The following is a 20313-nucleotide window of genomic DNA, read 5'->3' on the forward strand; positions in this document are numbered from 1 at the left end:
CTGAATGCAGAAGGCGGTATGAGCTTAAAGCTGGGCGGTCGGCGAGGCCAGCTTTACTGCAATCGGCGTCGTTCACGAATCCCCCGAACTCCGTTTGTTGACCTTGCTCTCCCTTCGATGCCTGCCTATTCTTGCGCCTATGGTCGGCGGTGACCATGATATTGAATTGCATATACGATGTTCCGAATCCTTGAGTCGCAAGCTCCGGCCAAACAAACGGCAACGGACACAATCGACGTTTTGAGCAATAGGCTACAGAGTGCAACTTTACTGGAAGATCGACGGGCTGCGATACAAGGCCTACGAAGCTTCGCAAAATTATATCCTGCATCTGTTGCTTCAGGGGGTCTGCGACCTTTGATAAGCAGCTTGCACAATGACAGCGAGGATCCAGACACCATCAAGGTGGTCCTAGAGACCCTGTTGATGTTATTTACCCCAGACGAGAACAGCGTCAGTACTATGATAATCATTGGCAGCTAGGGCTTACCTGCTGACTTTTACCACAGCCTGAAGCGTCGGATGAAATAGCTCTATGGCTGGCCGACGAATTTACTCAGGTGCGACAATCTGACCATGGTATGAAAGGCTGATCTAACTTTGAACCAGCGGCAAGACAATATCACAACATTGCTAGATCTTCTCGAAAGCAAGGACTTCTATTCACGCCTATACTCGCTTCAATTGATGTCCCACATCTCTGGCGCGAGACCTGAACGAACACAAGAATGCATCTTCACCGCACCATTGGGTATTTCCCGCCTGGTAGGTGTGCTGACAGATGGTAGAGAGCCTGTTCGAAACGGTATGGTTGCAATTTCATCTTTCTCTTTTTTGAGATGATTGGGAGACGGAAACTAAAGAAAATCATTTCCTATAGAGGCTCTCCTCCTCCTCATTGCTTTGACCCCCGCTTCCGAAGAGCTGCAGAAGCTTGTTGCATTCGAAAATACATTCGAGATTCTGTTCTCTTTAATCGAATCGGAAGGTTATCTCACCAATGGCACCGAGGTGGTGGAGGACTGTTTGTCCTTACTCGCCCAATTACTTAGGTATAACATATCCAACCAATCATACTTCCGGGAGACTGGCTGCATACAGAAGGTGACGAAGCTTCTCATTGAGTGCCAGCAATACCAAGAAAATGATGAGGCTCCTCCTCAATGGGCTCTGGTGCAGCGCGACAAAAATGTCTGGGGTCTCTTGGCCATCGTTCAACTATTCTTGATTCGTGGAGGCAAGGGCACTCCAAGCAACCAGACAGCATTTTGGCAACATGGTGTGACGGAGCAGGTACTCAGTATAGCCTTTGGACAGAAGTTCAATGTGAATGTCACGTCCAAAGCTCTCGCGGCGTGTGCTGACCTAATCCGTGGGAATCCGCCTTTACAAGAGCGCTTTGGAGATATTGAAGTCTCCTGGGGCTCACAAGCCAAGAGTATCAATGGCGGTGCGAAGCCAGAGCGAATTAATGTTATCGAGGCATTCTTGAAACTGAGCCTTGAGCCCGCTCCCAACAATATGTTGGATGCGCGTCTCGCAGCCTGCGAGTGCATGCAAGCCTTTTTTGCCCATCATCCTGGAATTCGTATGCATGTTCTTCGGCGTGCAATTGAAGGGCATACTAGTGGGCAGGACCGGATCCCCAATATTTTATCCGTATTGCTGACAGCACCTGAATCCCGAGGCAATGCTGATCCATATCAAGTCTGGATGGCAAGTGTTCTTATGTTTCATCTGATTTTGGATGACCCCGACGCAAAAGCGACAGCGATGCAAGTCACCGAAGGTGATGCGGAAAGTGGCGAAGAAGTCGTCACTAGCGTTCAGTCGGTAGTTGGTAACTTGATAACTGGGTTACATCGTGGTGACGATGAAAGAATCACGGTCGGCTATCTCATGCTGCTTTGTGGTTGGCTCTACGAGGACCTTGATGTTGTGAACGATCTCCTTGGAGAAGGTAGCAGCATTCAAACACTGCTGCAGGAAATCAAGCATCCGAGAACGCCTAGCAAGTTAATTCCCGGTCTTTGTACAGCTCTGTTGGGTATTATTTACGAGTTCTCTACCAAGGATTCGCCCATCCCCCGAGTCACTTTGCACAAGCTACTTATTGAGCAACTTGGTCGAGAGCAGTATATTGACAAGATTACTAAGCTAAGGGAATGCCCACTGGTTCGCGACTTTGAGGTTCTTCCCCAAACAGCTGCTGGCCAACTTGAAGGTGGACTACCTGAGGTTTTCTTTGATCGGTCTTTTGTTGAATTTCTCAAGGATAACTTCAGTCGGCTCATCCGGTCCATTGATCGTGAGCCGGGCTTTGAGATATCAATTGTTGCTAATGGTGTTGAAAAAGGTGTCTCGCGGGAGCTCGTGGACTCTCTTCGCGCGGAACTGGAGGATCGGAGTCAATCAATCCAAAAATTGGAAACGGATCTTGTCGATATTCAACGCAAGCTTGACCAGGAGTTGTCTGACCACCGGAAGACGAAGGAATCAACCTCTTGGGAGATTTCCAAAGCTCAGCAGAACCAGCAGCATCTTCAATACAGCCGTGACCAGGATCTGGCAAAGCTGGAAGAGCAGCATAAGCAGGCAAAGAATGCCTTACTGAAACAACATGGGGAGCAACTTCATGCTATTGACAATCAATTGAAGCAGGCCTCGGCTGAGTATGAAAGGAAAAGTGCCAAGGTACGAGAGCACCACGAACAGGAGACTGCAAGATTTCAAAAGACCATTCGTGGATTGGAGTCCGAGCTTTCTAAGGCTCGGGAACAGCACACTGCCGAGGTTACTAGCTTGAAAAAGACTATCCAGGATCTACAGCAGTCCATCAGTCAGTCCACAGAAGGTCATGCTGGCGAGATTGCTCGCTTGCAAAAGACAATCCAGGAACTAAACTCAACTCTTGGGCAATCTAACGAGGTCCATGCCAAAGAGCTTGCTAGTCTTCAGAAGACAATCCAGGACTCGGAGACTAGTGTTGGCCAGTCCAAGGAGCAGCATGCCGAGGAAATTGCTGGGCTGCAGAAGACCATCCAGGAGTTGGAGTCGACTCTCAGTCAGTCCAAAGAAGGCCATGTCAGCCAGGTCGCAGATCTACAAAAGAAGCTGGAAAGTCTGGAATCTCTTCTCTCTTCCAACAATAGCCAACATGAGACAGAAGTCTCAGCCTTCAAAGACCAGATTGGAACTCTGGAGTCGAACTTGGCCTCTGCCCAAGTCCAGTATGAGAGTGAGAGTGCCGATCTCAAGAATACCATCGAGACCCTCCGGTCGGATCTTGAAAAAGCCCAAGAGAAGTTCACTAAGGATGCCGAATCAGCCAACGAAGCTGTATCATCCCGACTCTCTGCGCTAGAGAAACGAGCCAATGAAGCCGAAAAAATGGCTAAGGAGGCTGAATCACAAGCTCAAAGTGTCGCCCAGGCACTGAAAGAGGCCCAGGCTCAGCTTGAAAAAGCCCAGTCAGAGGTCAAAGAGAAAGAGGAGGCTTGCCAGGCCACTCAGTCGGAATTGGATGACTTACTTATCGTCTTTGGGGACTTGGAGGCCAAGAGAAATGAGGACAAGGTATGTGGGATTTCTCAATATCATCGCATTCTGCTTCCTTACTAATATTCGATTTCAGCAACGACTCAAAGACCTTGGCCAGGAAATCTCAGAGGATGAAGAAGATGATGATGAAGAGGAGTAAGGAGTTTATAATCCTGCCTGTAAATACTGCAGCTCTCGTGATACACTTTTGTTATATCTCAGTGTACCAATCAAAGATTTATGATTGTTACAATGCGTCAAATTCTTTACGTTTCTTATCCAAGTGCATGCACTCTTTTGTTCTCTAGACAAATTGACGCACATAGTTCATTAAAGGCGGTGAGAGGGATTACCGGCAAAAAGTGAGCCTTTAGTGGGGTGACTCACTCTTTTCTTTATCTGCCCCTCGTCCCCAGTTGGAAATTATAATCAACCAACGCAATGTCGATCGATTTTCCCGCCGAGGAGGAGCTTGTCCTCAAGCGGTGGAGGGAGATTGATGCCTTCAACCGCCAGGTTGAGCTCTCCCGAGGCCGTGAACCTTACACTTTCTACGACGGCCCGCCATTCGCAACCGGCCTTCCGCACTATGGCCATCTGCTGGCATCCACCATCAAGGACATTATCCCCAGATACTGGTCGATGAAGGGTCACTATGTTGAGCGTCGCTTTGGTTGGGACACCCATGGTTTACCCATTGAATACGAGATCGACAAGAAACTTGGCATGTCTGGTCTTCAGGCTGTCGAGAAATTCGGCATTGAAAAATACAACGAGGAGTGCCGGGCCATTGTCATGCGATATGCTGGAGAATGGCGCCAGACTATTGAGCGTCTGGGTCGCTGGATTGACTTCGATAACGACTATAAGGTATGCTCTTGTCACGACCCGAACATGTATTGGCGCATCAAATGTTTTTGTACTCTTCTGACAATAGTTTTGCCAATTAGACTATGAACACACCCTTTATGGAGTCAGTCTGGTGGGTTTTGAAGGAGCTGTTCGACAAGGGCATGGTTTATCGTGGCTACCGTGTTATGCCATACTCAACTGCTCTCAACACCCCGCTCAGCAACTTCGAGGCCCAGCAGAACTACAAGGATGTGCAAGATCCCGCAGTCGTTGTAACTTTCCCTCTCTTGGACGACCCGGAAACCTGTCTGCTGGCATGGACAACTACCCCGTGGACTCTTCCCTCCCACACTGGTCTGTGCGCCAACCCCAACTTCGAGTACGTCAAGATCTACGATGAAGCCACCAAGAAGAACTACATCCTTCTCGAGTCTTTGCTGCGCACTATCTACAAGGACCCAAAGAAGGCCAAGTTCAAGATTGTCGATCGCATCAAGGGATCCGACATGCTTGGATGGAAGTACGAGCCCCTCTTCGACTATTTCTATGATGAGTTCAAGGACCACGGTTTCCGTGTCCTGAACGACGGATATGTCACCGCCGAGGATGGTGTTGGTATTGTTCACCAAGCCCCTGCGTTCGGTGAGGACGATTACAAAGTTGCGATGGACCACGGTGTTATCGATACTACTCGTGGTCCTCCTAACCCGGTCGACCCGAACGGTTGCTTCACTGCGGAGGTCCGTGACTTCGCTGGACAGCACGTCAAGGCTGCTGATAAGGGAATTATCAAGCATCTCAAGGGAACTGGACGTATCCTTGTTGACAGCCAGATTACTCACAGTTATCCTTTCTGCTGGAGATCTGATACCCCTCTGATCTACCGTGCTGTGCCTGCTTGGTTCGTCAAGGTCACACCCATTATTCCTCAGATGCTTGCCGAGATTGAAAAGTCTCACTGGGTTCCTGCCGTTGTCAAGGAAAAGAGATTCACTAGCTGGATTCAGAATGCTCGCGACTGGAATATTTCCCGGAACCGCTTCTGGGGAACTCCTCTTCCCCTGTGGGTTAGCGATGACTACAAGGAGATTATCGCCGTGGGAAGTGTCGAGGAGCTCAAGAGACTTAGCGGCTACGAGGGTGAACTTACTGATCTCCACCGTGACAAGGTCGACCACATCACCATTCCCAGCAAACAGGGCAAGGGTGTTCTCCGTCGTGTTGAGGAGGTCTTTGACTGTTGGTTCGAGTCGGGCAGCATGCCATATGCCTCTCAACACTACCCCTTCGAGAACAAAGACCAGTTCGAGAAGAGCTTCCCTGGTGACTTCATTGCCGAGGGACTGGACCAGACTCGAGGAGTAAGCAAGCCTCCTCCTATTCCGTTATTTGTATACTGACTTGATTTTAGTGGTTCTATGTTATGTGCGTCATTGGTACACACCTGACAGGAAAGATTCCATTCAAGAACTGCGTTGTCAACGGAATTGTTCTCGCTGAAGATGGCAAAAAGATGTCAAAGAGACTGAAGAACTACCCCGACCCCACTTTGGTCATTGACCGTTATGGATCGGATGCCCTGCGTCTTTACCTCATCAACTCGCCTGTGGTTCGTGCTGAGCCACTTCGGTTCAAGGAATCGGGCGTTAAGGAGATTGTTGGCAAGGTTCTTCTTCCTCTGTGGAACAGCTATAAGTTCTTCGAGGGCCAGGTGGCTCTTTTGAAGAAGGCCTCCGATATTGAATACGTCTTCGACCCTAAGGCAGAGTCCACAAACACTAACGTCATGGACCGTTGGATTCTGGCAAGTTGCCAGAGTCTTCTCAAGTTCGTCAACGAGGAGATGGCCGGTTACCGTTTGTACACTGTCGTTCCTCGCTTGCTGGGACTGATCGAGAACACCACTAACTGGTACATTCGCTTCAACCGTAAGCGCTTGAAGGGTGAGAATGGAGTCGATGATACTTTGCATGCTCTGAACACTCTCTTCGAGGTTCTTTACACTCTCGTCCGAGGTCTGGCTCCCTTCACTCCCTTCATTACCGACAGCATCTACCAGCGTCTTCTTCCTCACATTCCCGAGTCTCTCCGCGCTGAAGACAGCCGCAGCGTTCACTTCCTTCCTTTCCCTGAAGTTCGCCTGGAGCTATTCGATGAGGTTGTGGAGCGCAGAGTTTCGCGAATGCAGAAGGTGATCGACCTGGGCCGTATCTCCCGTGAGCGCCGGTCCATCGGTCTGAAGACCCCACTGAAGTCGCTTGTTGTGATCCACCAGGATCAAGAGTACCTGGATGATGTGAAGTCCCTGGAGGGTTACATCCTGGAGGAGCTGAATGTTCTTGAGCTTGTTCTCTCGGCTGATGAAGACAAGTACAACGTCCAATACAGCGTCAACGCCGACTGGCCCACTCTGGGCAAGAAGCTGAAGAAGGATGTGCAGAAGGTCAAGAAGGCCCTGCCCTCGCTCTCCAGTGAGGACGTCAAGAAGTACGTCACCGAAAAGAAGATCTTGGTCGACGGTATTGAGTTGGTTGAGGGCGATCTTGTTGTCAAGCGCGGCATCAAGGAGGACTCTGGTTCATCTGGCATGGAGACCAACACCGACGCGGATGTCATGACTATCCTCGACGCAAACCTTTACCCCGAGCTTGCGCACCAGGGTATTGGTCGTGAGATCATCAACCGTCTCCAGCGTCTACGCAAAAAGGCTGGCCTTGTCCCCACTGATGATGTGAAGATGGAATACACTGTGCTCTCAGACCCGGAGAACATTGGTCTCAGCGAAGCCTTCAAGTCCCAATCGCAAGCCATTGAGAAGGCCGTTCGTCGCCCTCTGGATGAGCGTGCGCTGGTTGATGGCAAGGCGCCCGTCTCTGATGAGGAGGGAACCATTTCGCAGGAAGAGCAGGAGGTGCAAAACGCAACTTTCCTATTGCGTTTGGTCAAGCTGTAAATTTTCGCTTGAGCCCCATACTCAAAAAGTAGAAAAAGCTATAGATAGCTTACACAATTCCCACGATATGCATTCATAAATGACATACTTATTTCTCGCACGCTTCGTCCACTTTGCTGTACTCTATAGTCCATTATGTAGATTTGGATCCGAGTGACTATTGTAATATCAAGCGGTACCAGGCTCTGGAGACTGCCGATTCGGTATATTAGGGTCTAATAATGCGGGAGATGCACTCTACGATTCTTATCATATATTTCTCGTTTCCTTACCGGACAGAAAATGACCCGTAAAAGTATGGTGTTCGGTAACAGGGACTAAACCTCCCCACTACAGGACTTAAATGTTAGAAACTAGAGAAGATGCCTCAGCAGATATGCCGTACGTTATCTGAATAGGTTATAGAAACCTGACTAATTCAGGAACTTGATTCAAAGCCATAAATTTGGCAATTCCCTTCTGAAGTTATCTTCACTGGCCAGCCTTGATAACGTACCTGTGATTGGCCTGTACCCTTCAAGATCTACATGCAGTACGCGGACAGCTTTCGCACTATTCCGCTTTGGTTCCCCGACATCTGGATAAGATGCTGTCAGTGCGATAGTAGAGGAAATGAGTCAAGTGAAGTTTCCCGAAGACTACATCCTGTGGCAGTACAAGCCTCCACTAATTTGAAATATCAAACAAGCCATGAGTGATAAGTCAACCCTTCTAGAAGCCTTGAAAGCCGATCATGATGGTCAGGTTCGACTACTGCAGGCATTTGTCCAAGCTGCATCTCCCAATCCACCAGGAAATACCACAGCGGCTGCCAACGTCCTCACTCGGTATTTGTCCGATTTAGGTATCCCATATACAATCAGCGAGCCACAGCAAGGACTACCTAATGTTGTCAGCGAGTTCCAAGGTGGAAAAGGGTCGGGCCCACGCGTTGTTTTAAATGGCCATATTGATGTCTTTCCGGTGACAGCCGATGCAAGTGGCTGGAAGCGTGATCCTTGGTCTGGTGATGTTGAGGATGGTCGTATTCACGGCAGAGGAGTTGTTGATATGAAGTCTGGCACAGCCTCACTGGTGATTGCTTATGCTCATCTCTACGCTCGAAGAGAGTTTCTCCGTGGAAGTGTTGCTCTTTGTGCTGTGTCTGATGAAGAGACGGGCGGTCGCTGGGGAACAGGCTTCCTCATCAAGCAGGACCGAGAGCGATGGGGTGGAGACGTCATGCTGGGTGCAGAACCGACTGGTCAGACAATCCGGTTTTCAGAAAAGGGAACTTTGCGACTTTCTGGATCTATCGCCACTAGAGGAGCACTTGGACCATATTTGAACCTGAGGTAAGATGCTAAAAGGCATGATAAGATCAAAAAGTTAACCAACCTTATAGCAAGGGTGCCATACGAACTGCTACTGCCTTCCTCAACGATGTCGTGAACGCTGTTGAATCTATAACTCCGAACCCACCACCTGAGATTGGGAAACATCTAAAGGATCCCGATACATTGAAAGCCGTGGACAAGGCAATGGGCCCAGGTACATCTACGATTATTGCTCTACCGACTGTAAACATTGGAACCATTGCAGGCGGTGTCAAAGTCAATATGATACCTGAGAGCTGTATTTTCGAGCTGGATATTCGCTTGCCAGTTGGGCTGGTGGCGGATGAAGTGATGGGTGTGATCGAATCTATGGTGCCTCGTTATCCCGATGCTACAATAGAGTTCAGGCGACAAGAAGCTGCTAGCAACCCGAGTAGCTTCTCGCGCATTGATCACCCTATTATTAAGCATCTTCAAGAGAATGCCAATGCCGTGGGCGGATTCCATCCAAGGCTTATTCCATCTATGGGTGCTACGGATGCCAAGCATTATCGTTATGCTGGCATACCCGCTTATGTTTATGGCTGTAGTCCATACAGCAGTGAGTGAATTGTTTCCATCCCATTCCATGTGTTGATACTGATACTGCCACAGTGGCCGCGGTAAACGAATCCGCTTCAGTGGATGAGTTTCTTCACGTTACTAAGGTTCATGCTTTGGCTACATGGGATTTACTGTCTTGATATTTCGAGCAATGGCTCGGCAATAGATGCAAGGAGGATACCTTTTTGTAGTCGGAGACCAGTAATAGTCAGTATACTTAACATTGGAATATTGTTACAAATTGGCAGGTAAGCCAAGTATACAATGTACAGACACTAGTTGACCGATTGGAAAACCGGTAGATCCATCCAGCCAAAAAAAAATACCCAAAATAGTTAAACAAAGACTCGCTAAATTGCGCCAGAAATAAGCGAAACCCCATAACCTAATTGAACAGTAGGATTTCCATTTGGGTAAAACCCGAGCTTCCGCTCAACCCTTTTTCGAGGCAGCCTGTTTGAGGTTGTTAATCATGTAGAGCACTCAAGTAGACTAGTTTAATCATTCTTACGAGTACACAATCCTTCAATCTCATAAACTCCTTTGCACACATATCCTTGTGAACGGAGCTGTAGTCCGAAACCACGCATTTGCCATAAGCCGCAGCCTGGGGCAAGAATTAGCTTGGATGACATCTGAGTTTGGGCCAAAACTTACCTCTACGGAGCACTGGGCAGCAGCCTTGGCAATCTTCTCGACTGGACGAGCCTTTGCGGGCATTTTGAGGAAATGTGGATAATGCGATGAGCTGTCTGATCCGAATACAAAAAGATCTGGGAAACCTCGAAGTTGAGATTGGATGCATTCTTAGCCTGAGGCATAAATGTCTATTACGTAAACATACCTCCACGTGATGGTGGAGCTGTTTCTGTCGCGACCACCAAAACAACCCGAGCTCTAGCCCATGAAGCTGGTTTGACCTCGTCTTTTGCTGCTTTTTCTTCTGAATCGCAGTGTATCTGTGCCTGTTATTTCCGACCGGGCTTGTCCCGCTTTCGCGATGATTTATTTGGTCCGTCGGCTCTATGACCCAGATGCGACAAGCGCGCCTTAAGTCGCGAAATTTCGATGCCTCCGATATCCTCCCAGCGGCGCGCCTTCAACGAAGAGAAATCATCTCTCTCTGATGACGGTAGGATTCGACTCTCTAATATTGTGCTATAGAATCTTGGAGCTGATCTGTATTTCAACCGCTAGATGTTGGTTTCCTCTACCAAGTTGTTACTCGCGCTGAAGGGAAACCTGACGCCGAGCGACTCCCATTTCGAGCGCTTTTTATTGCTTACGACGAGGTAAAAGCTGAGCATGGCGTCGACCCTGATCCTGGCCTTGCGTGCATGCGCTTCTTATTCAGTATGGGAAGCAAGGACGTCCAAGGACCGACACTTTTCGAGAAATTCGAGAACACGCTTCAACATATGGGAATTGTAATTGAACTGGGCGATGAGGGGTCGACAGGTTTCAATGATACGGTGGATTATGGACAATACTCGGACGAGGTTTCTCGTAGCCAAATGGACCACCAACACCACCCAGTTACGAATGGAACCCCGGTCACACCGAGGAGACGTGCGTCATTCAACACCACACTTGATATTGGCGAAGATGCCACCCATAGGAGCCTTATTGAACGACCGAGCTCGCGATCTTCTATGTCACGACTACAAACTGGAAAACCCGACTTTGCGAAACATAAACTGTCACCGAAGCCAAAGCCGTCCTCCAACCGCACACCTAGATCGCCAGACCGTACACAATTGATCGCGCAATTCTTGGACGTTGGCCGCCGATTGATAAACAGATTTGACAGCGTCCAGAATAAGCAAGCGGATAAAGAGGTGACGCATGTGACGAACGGAGTGGTGGCGCGGGCAGCTGTGGACCGTGATCGTTCTCAGAGAATGGTGGCTTCTTCACAATCCAGGCATACGCCTTCTGTTATCTCTACAGATAGCCTGGATTCCCAAGAATCTCAATCCAGCGTGTCACAACCCCCAGAGCTTGAGAAAGAAGAGCCACCACTGGAAAACCATTACCGACCCCAGCTTTCAGATCTACTGCGGGATGCAACTACCTTCAATATGTATCGGCAGCGGGCAATGTGCCGCAAGATATTGACCCAGTGGTTTAAACGCGCCCTTCAAACACGACAGACTCGCGAGAAGAGGGAAGCCATAGCTGTGAATCGTGACCGGAGTACTTTACTTCGACAAGCATTCGAGCCATGGCAAGCAATCATCAAAGAAAAACGACATGCTGTTAGAACGGAGCGCTTTTTCAAACACCTAGATGAACGAGCGAACCGCGCTCGGGATCTGTATCTGATGACCAAAGCCTTTACCCATTGGGCCCAATTTACATCTGAAGAGGTTGCTCGGACATCTGCGGCCCGGCGACATGTCTTGAGTATAAAGTACTTCAATGCCTGGCGTGAGATCACTGCCGTGAACGAGTTGAAAGCCCAAAGATTTGCCTTACAGAAACCTTTCAATCAGTGGCGCAAGAAACTTGCGGCTATTAAGCAGGCGGAAGGTCGAGCAGTCACGGTTCACCAAAAAAACTTACAACATGCCTCGTATTGGCAATGGTTCTGGGGCTTTTGCGAACGTCGAGCACCTGAATGGTATGATTACCGGCTTAAGAGGCGTTCGTTACTTTATTGGTTACAGAACTTTCGCACCAATCGAGAACGTGATCACGAAATAGCCTTGCATAACAGACGATCGGCCCTGGGCTCTGCGCTTCAAGTATGGTCACAGAAGACAGAGAGAATCGGATCTGCGCAACAGCAAGCTGAAAATACCCAGCGTCATCTAGCCTTGAATAAAGCCTTTGAGGAATGGAAAGTTCAATCTCGGTTAGCTCCTGCGGCCTCTCGAGTTACAGATATGGTGAATAGCAGAGTGCTTCAAAACACTTTCTCAAAATGGATTTCCAAGGCCCGAATGATGGACCGGGCACAAGAGATGGATCGACAGAGAATCCAGCGCAATGCATGGACTTCCTGGAATGATACACTACGCTGCCTCGCTCTTCGTGCGCGAATTGATGAGCGGTTGAAAATGGAAATCATGTACAAGTGGATTCTCATGGAAAGATTTCAGCTAATGCGCAGAATTCACGAACAGCGCATTAAACGGGAGGTGTTTACTCGATTTGTCACAAACACGCGCGATACTTATACGCGATTGTTGTTTAATGCGGAAGCTCACGAGGAGCATCGAACAGAAGATTTGGCACGCTCCAAATTAGCGCTCTGGCGAGAACGATTAGTCATTCAACGGGAACGTGAATACACTGCCTTTGAGTTTTATGCTCCTCGGCTGGCACAGGAGTCTCTCATGGCCTGGAAAGCAAAGCATGAGCACAATCAGAAAATGGAGGCTTGGGCCAACGATGCACGCTTCTACTTTCTGATGAAGCGATCCTTGAAAGATTGGCGTCAAGCTACACTGGACTCCACCAAGCGGCGGCGGAAAGATGCCTATGCTAAGGTGCGACGAAAAATCAAGATGAATTTGGCTTCTAACGCACTCGCCACCTGGAGGTCTAAAACCCATGCCATCATGGACTTGCAGCAGCAAGCTGAAGATGTCGATCATGGTAAAGTGCTTGAAGATTCATTCGAGTGCTTCTCTCGATGGCATGGCCAAGCGCTCAAAAGAGTGCAAGATTACCAAGATGCCGATTATCATTATTTACATCAAGTCGCTTTTCATCAACTCATCCAAATGTCAGAGACCTTTGTCATCCGCCGCGAGATGGAAGATGAAGCAGATAGCTTCCGCCGCACCCACATCCTCAACCAAGCTGGAGGGGCACTTCGCAAACTCAGTTTGCGCATTTTTCAGATGAGAAACACGGCCGAGACCTCCGAAGCAATGCGGGAACGAACGTTGCGCAAACATTCGAGAAACTTTTTCCGCCACTGGTTGGAGAATGCCCGGCTGAAATTCGAAGCCCGAGATTCACCCGGCCCATCCTTGGGCCCAACTCTGACACCTGCTCGGTTCTCCAATGCCTCCGACGTTAATGGTACTGGAGCCTTGTTTGACCCGTGGTATCGGAATCCAGCTGAGACCCCTTTCAAACTCGCCGACATGACGACAAATTCACAGGAGCATGTCTCCGCAAGCCCGCTGGCCACTCCAAGCTACCTGACATCACCATCCAAGCGAGCTGCCCGGGCGAGGGCCTTGGCTCAGATGTCCACCACTCCCGCAACACCTTTACATACTCCCTTTGCCAGCCGACTGCTCCGTGCAGATTCCTCTGCTGCTCGATCCGCTTCCTCTTTACGACCCCGTACTGGCCGTGGAAATTCCATCGCAACAAGTGTTCGGTTCGTGGATGACGATCTTCCTGAGTCTCCAACTGACGGTCGGAAATCTGCGAATCGACGACCCTGAGCCTTTTCCTCCCATATATGACCCCCTTTCTGTAACTGCAATGACCCTAGAGGTCTCTGTACATCCGTGACGACTATACTTTCTCTTCATGTCTTTTTGATGCTTTTTTGATTTGTCTCAGCATGCATATCAGCCGGCGCAGCATATAAGGGGTTGGTGGATTTTTGACTCTCTTTGAGACTTTGGGTATACTATGATGTATTTTCTGGACATGATTGAATGTGATGACCGGCATATGGATCTTCCAACCAGCGGTGTGGGCTTTCGAGGGTTCATGAAATGCAGTAATGTACATTACCGTTGAAAACAAGATACTTTCGTAGATCAGAAACAATGTAGAATCCTTATTAGGATTGCTTACTATAGCTTTTATAGCTATAAGAAGCTGTGTTAACTATGGAACCTCACTATTAATGGAACTTTCCTCAAATACCTATATTCGACAAGCAAGGAGCTGTAGTTGAAATATGTACATGCAAAGGCGATCAGTGGTCGCACTGAGTGGAGCGGAAAGCGTAATCAACCTCCCGCTTTGATCTCCTGCGCATCCAAGAACACTCCAACCCAGAATCCACAGCTGGAATTGGTTATTCGCTCTATATCATTCGCGTGTTTCAGCATCGTTATCCCAAGAATATCTGGGACCTGGCAATGGTGTAACGTGGCTCCCAGCGCAACGAGCGTCCACCTTTAACCCACCCGCCTCTATGCGAGCGGTACTGCCGGGGAGACCCCCAGCGAAGCTCCAGTCGTTCAGCACTGCGCTATGGGATGGAGTTCGAGTGATTGTAAGGATAATGACCCAGTGTTTCTCCTACAGCTTGCCTGCCCCTGTGACTCGTCCCGTTCGCTGACCTTGACCCGTTAATCGTAGGCGTACATATCTGGCCACGCGCTGGTCATCCTTGGCGGTCCGCAGACACTCCTCCAAACTATCTACGTCGATGATACCGAAAAGCTGGAAGCGGTGGAAATTAATGAAGCATCGGGAAAGATTGCAGTGTGCGGTGGCTCCGATGTCTTCGTGTATCAACCGTGGGGTATCCAAGGCGAGACACCCAAGGTGCGCATACCAGGGCTCCACTCCTTGGAGCTATCGTTGCAGACAATGTCGCGCGGCTAAGTGAAATAGTTGGCTGACATGGGAATTATATCTAGTGGTCTCTTGTTCACACTTTCCACGCCGACGATGACGAGCCTATCCGTACCATATCGTGGGGTTCTCCGAATGAGCTGCTAGTGGGCGGTTCCCGCCTCGCCCTTTGGATTCTCGACGATATACCCCGCTTGGTATGGCAACGAAAGCTTGCAGGACCTTTGAAATTCGCCCAATTCTCTCCCGACGCGGCCTTGGTAGTGACAGTAGGACAATACGATCGCATGGCCAAGGTATGGAGACGGCTAGCTTTTGGACCGAACGAGGTGCGATTCGAGGTCTCCTATCTTCCTCACCCACATGTGATTACGGGCATGCACTGGCGTCTCCCATACCACCGGGAGCAGTCCGTCGACAATGTCTTGTATACCTTATGTGCCGACAATAAGGTCCGGGTATGGGCCGTGACAGATCATCATGCTCTTTCACCGTTACAATTTTGGGCGGATATCGATATGAAAGCATCTGTACAACCCCGAGATGCATCAGAAAAGGATGAAGGACTGCAGAGACGATATGGTTTTATTCTGGATAGCCGGGATTTCTGTGTCGCGACAGAGCGCGCAGTGGAACGAAACTCTGGCAACAAGGAAAACCATGCATTGGAACATCTCATTGAAGTCGCGAACAAAAGCCCGGAAATCTGCATGGTGATTGACGGCCAAGGTCATATATCTGCATGGGCATTGGAAGACATTGGCTCGAAAGCGAAAACAAAATTAAGTGTCTTCAATATCTTGCATGTCGAAGGCCTAGAGTTTGGATTCATGTCAAGCTTGGGTGCTCAAGAGGATTACGCGCAAATACGTGCATTCCAGAGCAGCACATCAGACGACAGACTCAGTATCATTGTGCACCACTTTGATGGGCGAATTGAGTGGTATGACTCGAAAGTGGATGTTTTCTTCGATCCCGCCCCTCGAAAGAATCGGATCGTACCCAGAGCATCATGGTCTGGACATACTGCTCCTGTGAAAAAGATTGTGAGAAATGCAATCGGCGACACCCTTATATCGAGAACGGATGAGAACAAGGCTATGATTTGGAAACAAAGGAGACGCGAGAGCGGATCAATGCTTATCCACCAGAGTGTGTTATTATCCGAAGAACATATTCACCGGACTTGCATGATTGAGAATGGCAATTTCCTCGTCAATCTCCATCACAATGGGATTTCGCTGTATGACTACAGCTCCTACCATGCCAAGAAGTTGGCACACTTACCCTTTAAATTATCAAGCAAGCCCTTGTGTGTGCTCCCACTTCCCACTCCAGATGCAAGCCCAGGCTTGGCTTATGTGGCGACTATTGGCGCCGATATGCATGGAATAGCATGGGAACTTAAATGGGATCCTCAAGATAAGCAACATGGGGTAGAAAAGGGAGAGCAAAGTTGTCGACTTCGCAAGTTCTGCGTGTTTCATATGGGCTTGGAGGAAGATTTGGCCTACATCCTGCCTGTAGACCCAGCTGGGCCTAAAGCCGAAACATCAGGATCCTTTGATACATTTGCTCCTGACATTGCTCTCTCCTACACCCACAGCGGGGTCGTGCGCACATGGACAGCCAAGGTTGATCGTCAAAAGTCCGAAATGGAATGGTTACTGAAGTCAACTGTTGACACTGGCATCGAGAATCCCTCACTAGCCAGTGGAAGTACCATCCGCAAGGCCGCTCTTGTGGATAAAGATCGAACTCACTTGACCATCTGGGACACTAACAACGCCCAATTGGAGTTTGAAGAGCATTTTGCTCCGCACGATATCATCAAAGACCTCGATTGGACCTCCACTCCAGATAAGCAGTCTATATTGGCTGTTGGTTTCCCTCATAAGGTTATCTTACTGTCTCAGCTACGTTACGACTATTTGGATTCCAATCCTTCATGGACCCAGATTCGGGAGATTTGGATTCGAGACCTCACACCTCACCCCATTGGTGACTCTTGCTGGCTCACCCACGGTCATCTAGTTATTGGTGCTGGAAACCAATTATTTGTCTATGACAAGGACATAGATGTTGCAGATCATCTTGTCTCCGGACTGCGCATCCCTTCCCGAGGACAGCCAACCGTTGATCTTTTCGATGTCGTTAGTCGCTTGAATGGCCCACTGCCCGTCTTCCACCCCCAATTTTTGGCGCAATGCATCTTGGCGGGAAAGTCGACTCTGGTCCACTCAATTTTGATGAGTCTCCACAGAAAGTTAAAGTTTTACTCCGAGGGAGATGAATTGGATGGTTTCCTAGACATGCCACTGGAGAGTTTCTATGATGAACAACATGTACGTCCCAGCGCGCTACGTATGATAAATTTGGTCTAACATTCGCAGCTATCGCAAACATTGACTTCAAAAGAGATGCGCTCTTCATTTGCCGACGCTTCATTAGAAGAGGAGGAATCAACCGTCATCGATGAAAGCATCGCAGCTATTCTCAACGAGAACCTTGCGCACATTGCACTACCACAACTGTCCAGTCATGAACAGTTCCGACTTGTGGATACAATTGAATGTGTTGCGACCGTAGAAAAGCACAGACGTTCAATGGACGCGAACGCAGCGCGCTATCTTCTTTTCTTCCGGCAACACATGCTGCGCAAGAGCCAAGGAATGACGCACAAAGACCGCGTGTCATGGAGAGAGATTGTTTGGGCTTTCCATAGTGGCAGCCAGGATATGCTCACGGATCTTGTCTCACGCCAATTCCATGGGAAGCTAACATGGAAGGCTGCTCGGGAGAGCGGCCTGTTCATGTGGCTATCGGACTTAACATCGCTGGTACGCTTGCTCCATCCCGTCTCATGCTGATATAACTAATCCCCTCCAGAAAGCACAACTCGAGATAGTAGCTAAGAATGAGTATACCAAAACAGAGGAGAGAAACCCCATCGATTGTTCTCTCTACTATCTTGCTCTCAGGAAAAAGAACATTCTGCAAGGCCTTTGGCGAATTGCACATTGGCATCGCGAGCAAGGTCCTACTCAGCGCTTGCTTGCCAATGACTTCAAGGAGGCGCGATGGAAGACGTCCGCTCTAAAGAATGCCTATGCACTGCTTGGGAAACGACGATTTGGTGAGCTTTGCTTGCAAAGATGGTTTTAGTCTTCAACTAACTTTTTCAGAATACGCCGCATCGTTTTTCCTTCTGGCTGATCATTTAAGAGATGCCGCCAACGTTGTGGCAAACCAGATGGGTGACATCCAGCTTGCGATTGCGATTACTAGAGCATATGAAGGGGACAATGGTCCAGTCCTTCGAGAGCTCCTGGAGGAGAGGGTTCTACCAGAAGCTGCTTCCGAGGGCAACCGATGGCAAGCCTCATGGGCCTTCTGGATGCTTGGACGGCGGGACATGGCCGTACGGTCACTTATTGTATGTCAGACCGACCATCGCTTCGGCCCCGTAAACTAACAGGATTTAGTCCCCGATTGAGACTCTCCTCCTACCAACCCCAGCTTCACCAGGAAGCCCAGGACGAGTGACTCTCCAGTCCAAATCCTACCTCTCGAACGACCCCGCTTTAGTGGTCCTCTACCAACAGCTCCGCGAAAAGACATTACAAACACTCAAAGGTGCCTCCCAAGTCCGCCCTGTCGAAGAGTGGGAATTCGTCCTCCGCAATGCCCGACTCTACGACCGCATGGGCTGTGATTTCCTCGCTCTAGATCTGGTACGGCACTGGGAGTTCTTGGGCGTACCTCCAACCCCGAAGACGATACAAAGCCAGCCTGCACTCGAGCTCGACCAGAACGGTGTTGATTACCGGAAACTACTTCGTCGCCGAAGCAGCCTGGTCGTTGCTGATTTGCCAGTCCGGCTGGCTACTTCTGCTTCTGTACATGTTGAGGCGAATCAGAGCGCCGTTTCTGATGAGAGCCAGCAGAAACCTCCACCAAAACAAAAGCCCAAACCGCCTCCAACTATGTTCCATGAGCCTGATGCCAATTCCTTGCTGGATAGCTTTGGATTTTAGATGTATGTAGGAACCTGGAGAGTATCTTCATTTGTTTTTGAGAACATGCATAAAGCGTTCAAGCACATTTGATATCTAGTTTGTCTTATAACTTACATTTCCCATCCCTCTCAAGCTACACAATGATACCATTATTACCCTTAACAGACATGGAGATAAGATATTATATTCCTCTTTATTTTGAACTATTGACAAAGCTACATGTATTTTTTCTATAATCCAAGCCTATAAAACAACCATCCTTTTCCCCAACAACCTAATACAAACGTATCCGGTTGCGCAAAACAGACAACTTCCGCCTCGAAAGAACAGTACCATTCGCAGGCGCGGTACCATTCGCAGGCGCGGTACCATTCGCAGGCGCGGTACCATTCAAATGCACCGTGCCATTCAATTGACGAGTAGAGTTCGGTTTTCCAGAAACCAGATTCAATCCGTGCGCCTTAGTCCTCAACTCCTCCATAATCCGATGCACGATCGCATCGCTCTCAGAATGGCCAACGTTATTAACACGGCTCTCCTGCTCAGGCTCACGCTCAGACTGCTCCGTCTGCGCAAGGTGCCAAGAATTGGTATTTGAACCTGGAGTCTGGATATCGTCGGTAGTTTGGATAGTAGTTGTCGAGTCGATGCGAGTGAAATCCTCTTGATCCTCCGGAGACTCGGCTTGTTGAGTTTCTTTCTTATTGTCTTGTTCGCCCTCGCAAACAAGCTGGACCCAGACGTCGCTGTAAGCAGCGAAATTTCGCTCATGGCATTCGCTCACTGCGACGCCGTTGTGTAGTTCTTTTGTGAGAAGAGGCTCGTCGATGCATTCTGGGACCTCGTGGATGGTGATGTTGCAGATTGGACCATTCTCTGGTGGGAAGGGGTGGCCCTTTTCATTGGAGAGGAGCTCGGCGTCTATGGAGAGTGCGCTGACGAGGTTGTGTTCGTAGGATGGCACGCCGACTTGAGTGCAGATTCCGGCTGAGATCTTTGATGTTGGAACGGTCTCTTCGTAGTTCTCGTAGGTGCTTAGGTCGACGAAGGGTTCGCCTGGACAGCTTGGGTAGAAGTGTGTCCAGATGCGCGCTGTGGTAGCGGCATGGATGGGTGTGGAGAGGAGGATGAGAGTTGAGAGTGTGGAATGCATGGCTGCCAAGCTCTGTATGGAGATCTGGGAATCGGGAGATGGTATGGTTTGATAGATTGGGTATTAACTTGATTGTTCCATGTGCAGTTCAAGATTGGCTTATATATCATTCGATCATTCCTTTGCGTGGGAATTACAGGTATTGAGATGGCGGGGAGGTTGGCTGGAATGGTGATGATATTGGACTGAAACGCGGCTTGCACACTCTTCGACGTTCTGAGCATGTCTGAATGAGCGATGAATGAATTCCTGCGTCATGCTCGGTGGCGGGAGCTTGTCAAAGCTTTGGTGTGCACCATTTAGAAGGCAGATCTAGCATTCCAGTCCCATATTAGGAAGGGAGATGTCGATCCATGACCGTATGAGGGTCACTAA

At 49.1% G+C, this 20313-nt stretch overlaps 7 protein-coding genes across 7 annotated transcripts; 5 read left to right on the plus strand and 2 right to left on the minus strand.

Moving 5' to 3' along the window:
* Positions 1–177: 177 nt before the first annotated feature.
* Positions 178–3700, plus strand: N7520_010041 (uncharacterized protein; the record flags this gene model as incomplete). Its single annotated transcript, XM_057143975.1, has 5 exons — positions 178–453; positions 510–560; positions 610–805; positions 881–3576; positions 3635–3700. 5 exons carry the CDS (start codon positions 178–180, stop codon positions 3698–3700), a joined length of 3285 nt encoding a protein of 1094 aa, XP_056993263.1.
* A 281-nt stretch (positions 3701–3981) lies between these two features.
* N7520_010042 (isoleucine--tRNA ligase ILS1) lies at positions 3982–7345 on the plus strand (the record flags this gene model as incomplete). Its single annotated transcript, XM_057143976.1, has 3 exons — positions 3982–4410; positions 4491–5753; positions 5804–7345. 3 exons carry the CDS (start codon positions 3982–3984, stop codon positions 7343–7345), a joined length of 3234 nt encoding a protein of 1077 aa, XP_056993264.1.
* Positions 7346–8035: 690 nt separating this feature from the next.
* N7520_010043 (uncharacterized protein) lies at positions 8036–9404 on the plus strand (the record flags this gene model as incomplete). Its single annotated transcript, XM_057143977.1, has 3 exons — positions 8036–8679; positions 8730–9262; positions 9316–9404. 3 exons carry the CDS (start codon positions 8036–8038, stop codon positions 9402–9404), a joined length of 1266 nt encoding a protein of 421 aa, XP_056993265.1.
* Positions 9405–9696: 292 nt separating this feature from the next.
* On the minus strand, positions 9697–9984 carry N7520_010044 (uncharacterized protein; the record flags this gene model as incomplete). The annotated part of the gene is made up of 3 exons (XM_057143978.1): positions 9697–9717; positions 9776–9871; positions 9922–9984. The coding sequence occupies 3 exons, from the start codon at positions 9982–9984 to the stop codon at positions 9697–9699; spliced, it is 180 nt and encodes a 59-aa protein (XP_056993266.1).
* Positions 9985–10332: 348 nt separating this feature from the next.
* Positions 10333–13673, plus strand: N7520_010045 (Sfi1 family protein; the record flags this gene model as incomplete). Its single annotated transcript, XM_057143979.1, has 2 exons — positions 10333–10396; positions 10462–13673. The coding sequence occupies 2 exons, from the start codon at positions 10333–10335 to the stop codon at positions 13671–13673; spliced, it is 3276 nt and encodes a 1091-aa protein (XP_056993267.1).
* A 707-nt stretch (positions 13674–14380) lies between these two features.
* On the plus strand, positions 14381–18803 carry N7520_010046 (uncharacterized protein; the record flags this gene model as incomplete). Its single annotated transcript, XM_057143980.1, has 7 exons — positions 14381–14461; positions 14548–14736; positions 14832–17111; positions 17160–17606; positions 17656–17902; positions 17952–18202; positions 18252–18803. The coding sequence occupies 7 exons, from the start codon at positions 14381–14383 to the stop codon at positions 18801–18803; spliced, it is 4047 nt and encodes a 1348-aa protein (XP_056993268.1).
* Positions 18804–19059: 256 nt separating this feature from the next.
* Positions 19060–19938, minus strand: N7520_010047 (uncharacterized protein; the record flags this gene model as incomplete). The annotated part of the gene is made up of 1 exon (XM_057143981.1): positions 19060–19938. The coding sequence occupies one exon, from the start codon at positions 19936–19938 to the stop codon at positions 19060–19062; it is 879 nt and encodes a 292-aa protein (XP_056993269.1).
* Between the last annotated feature and the right edge of the window lie 375 nt (positions 19939–20313).

Source organism: Penicillium odoratum, assembly GCF_028828045.1.
Source record: "Penicillium odoratum strain IBT 22623 chromosome Unknown utg000006l_segment0_segment0, whole genome shotgun sequence".
NCBI classification, from domain to species: domain Eukaryota; kingdom Fungi; phylum Ascomycota; class Eurotiomycetes; order Eurotiales; family Aspergillaceae; genus Penicillium; species Penicillium odoratum.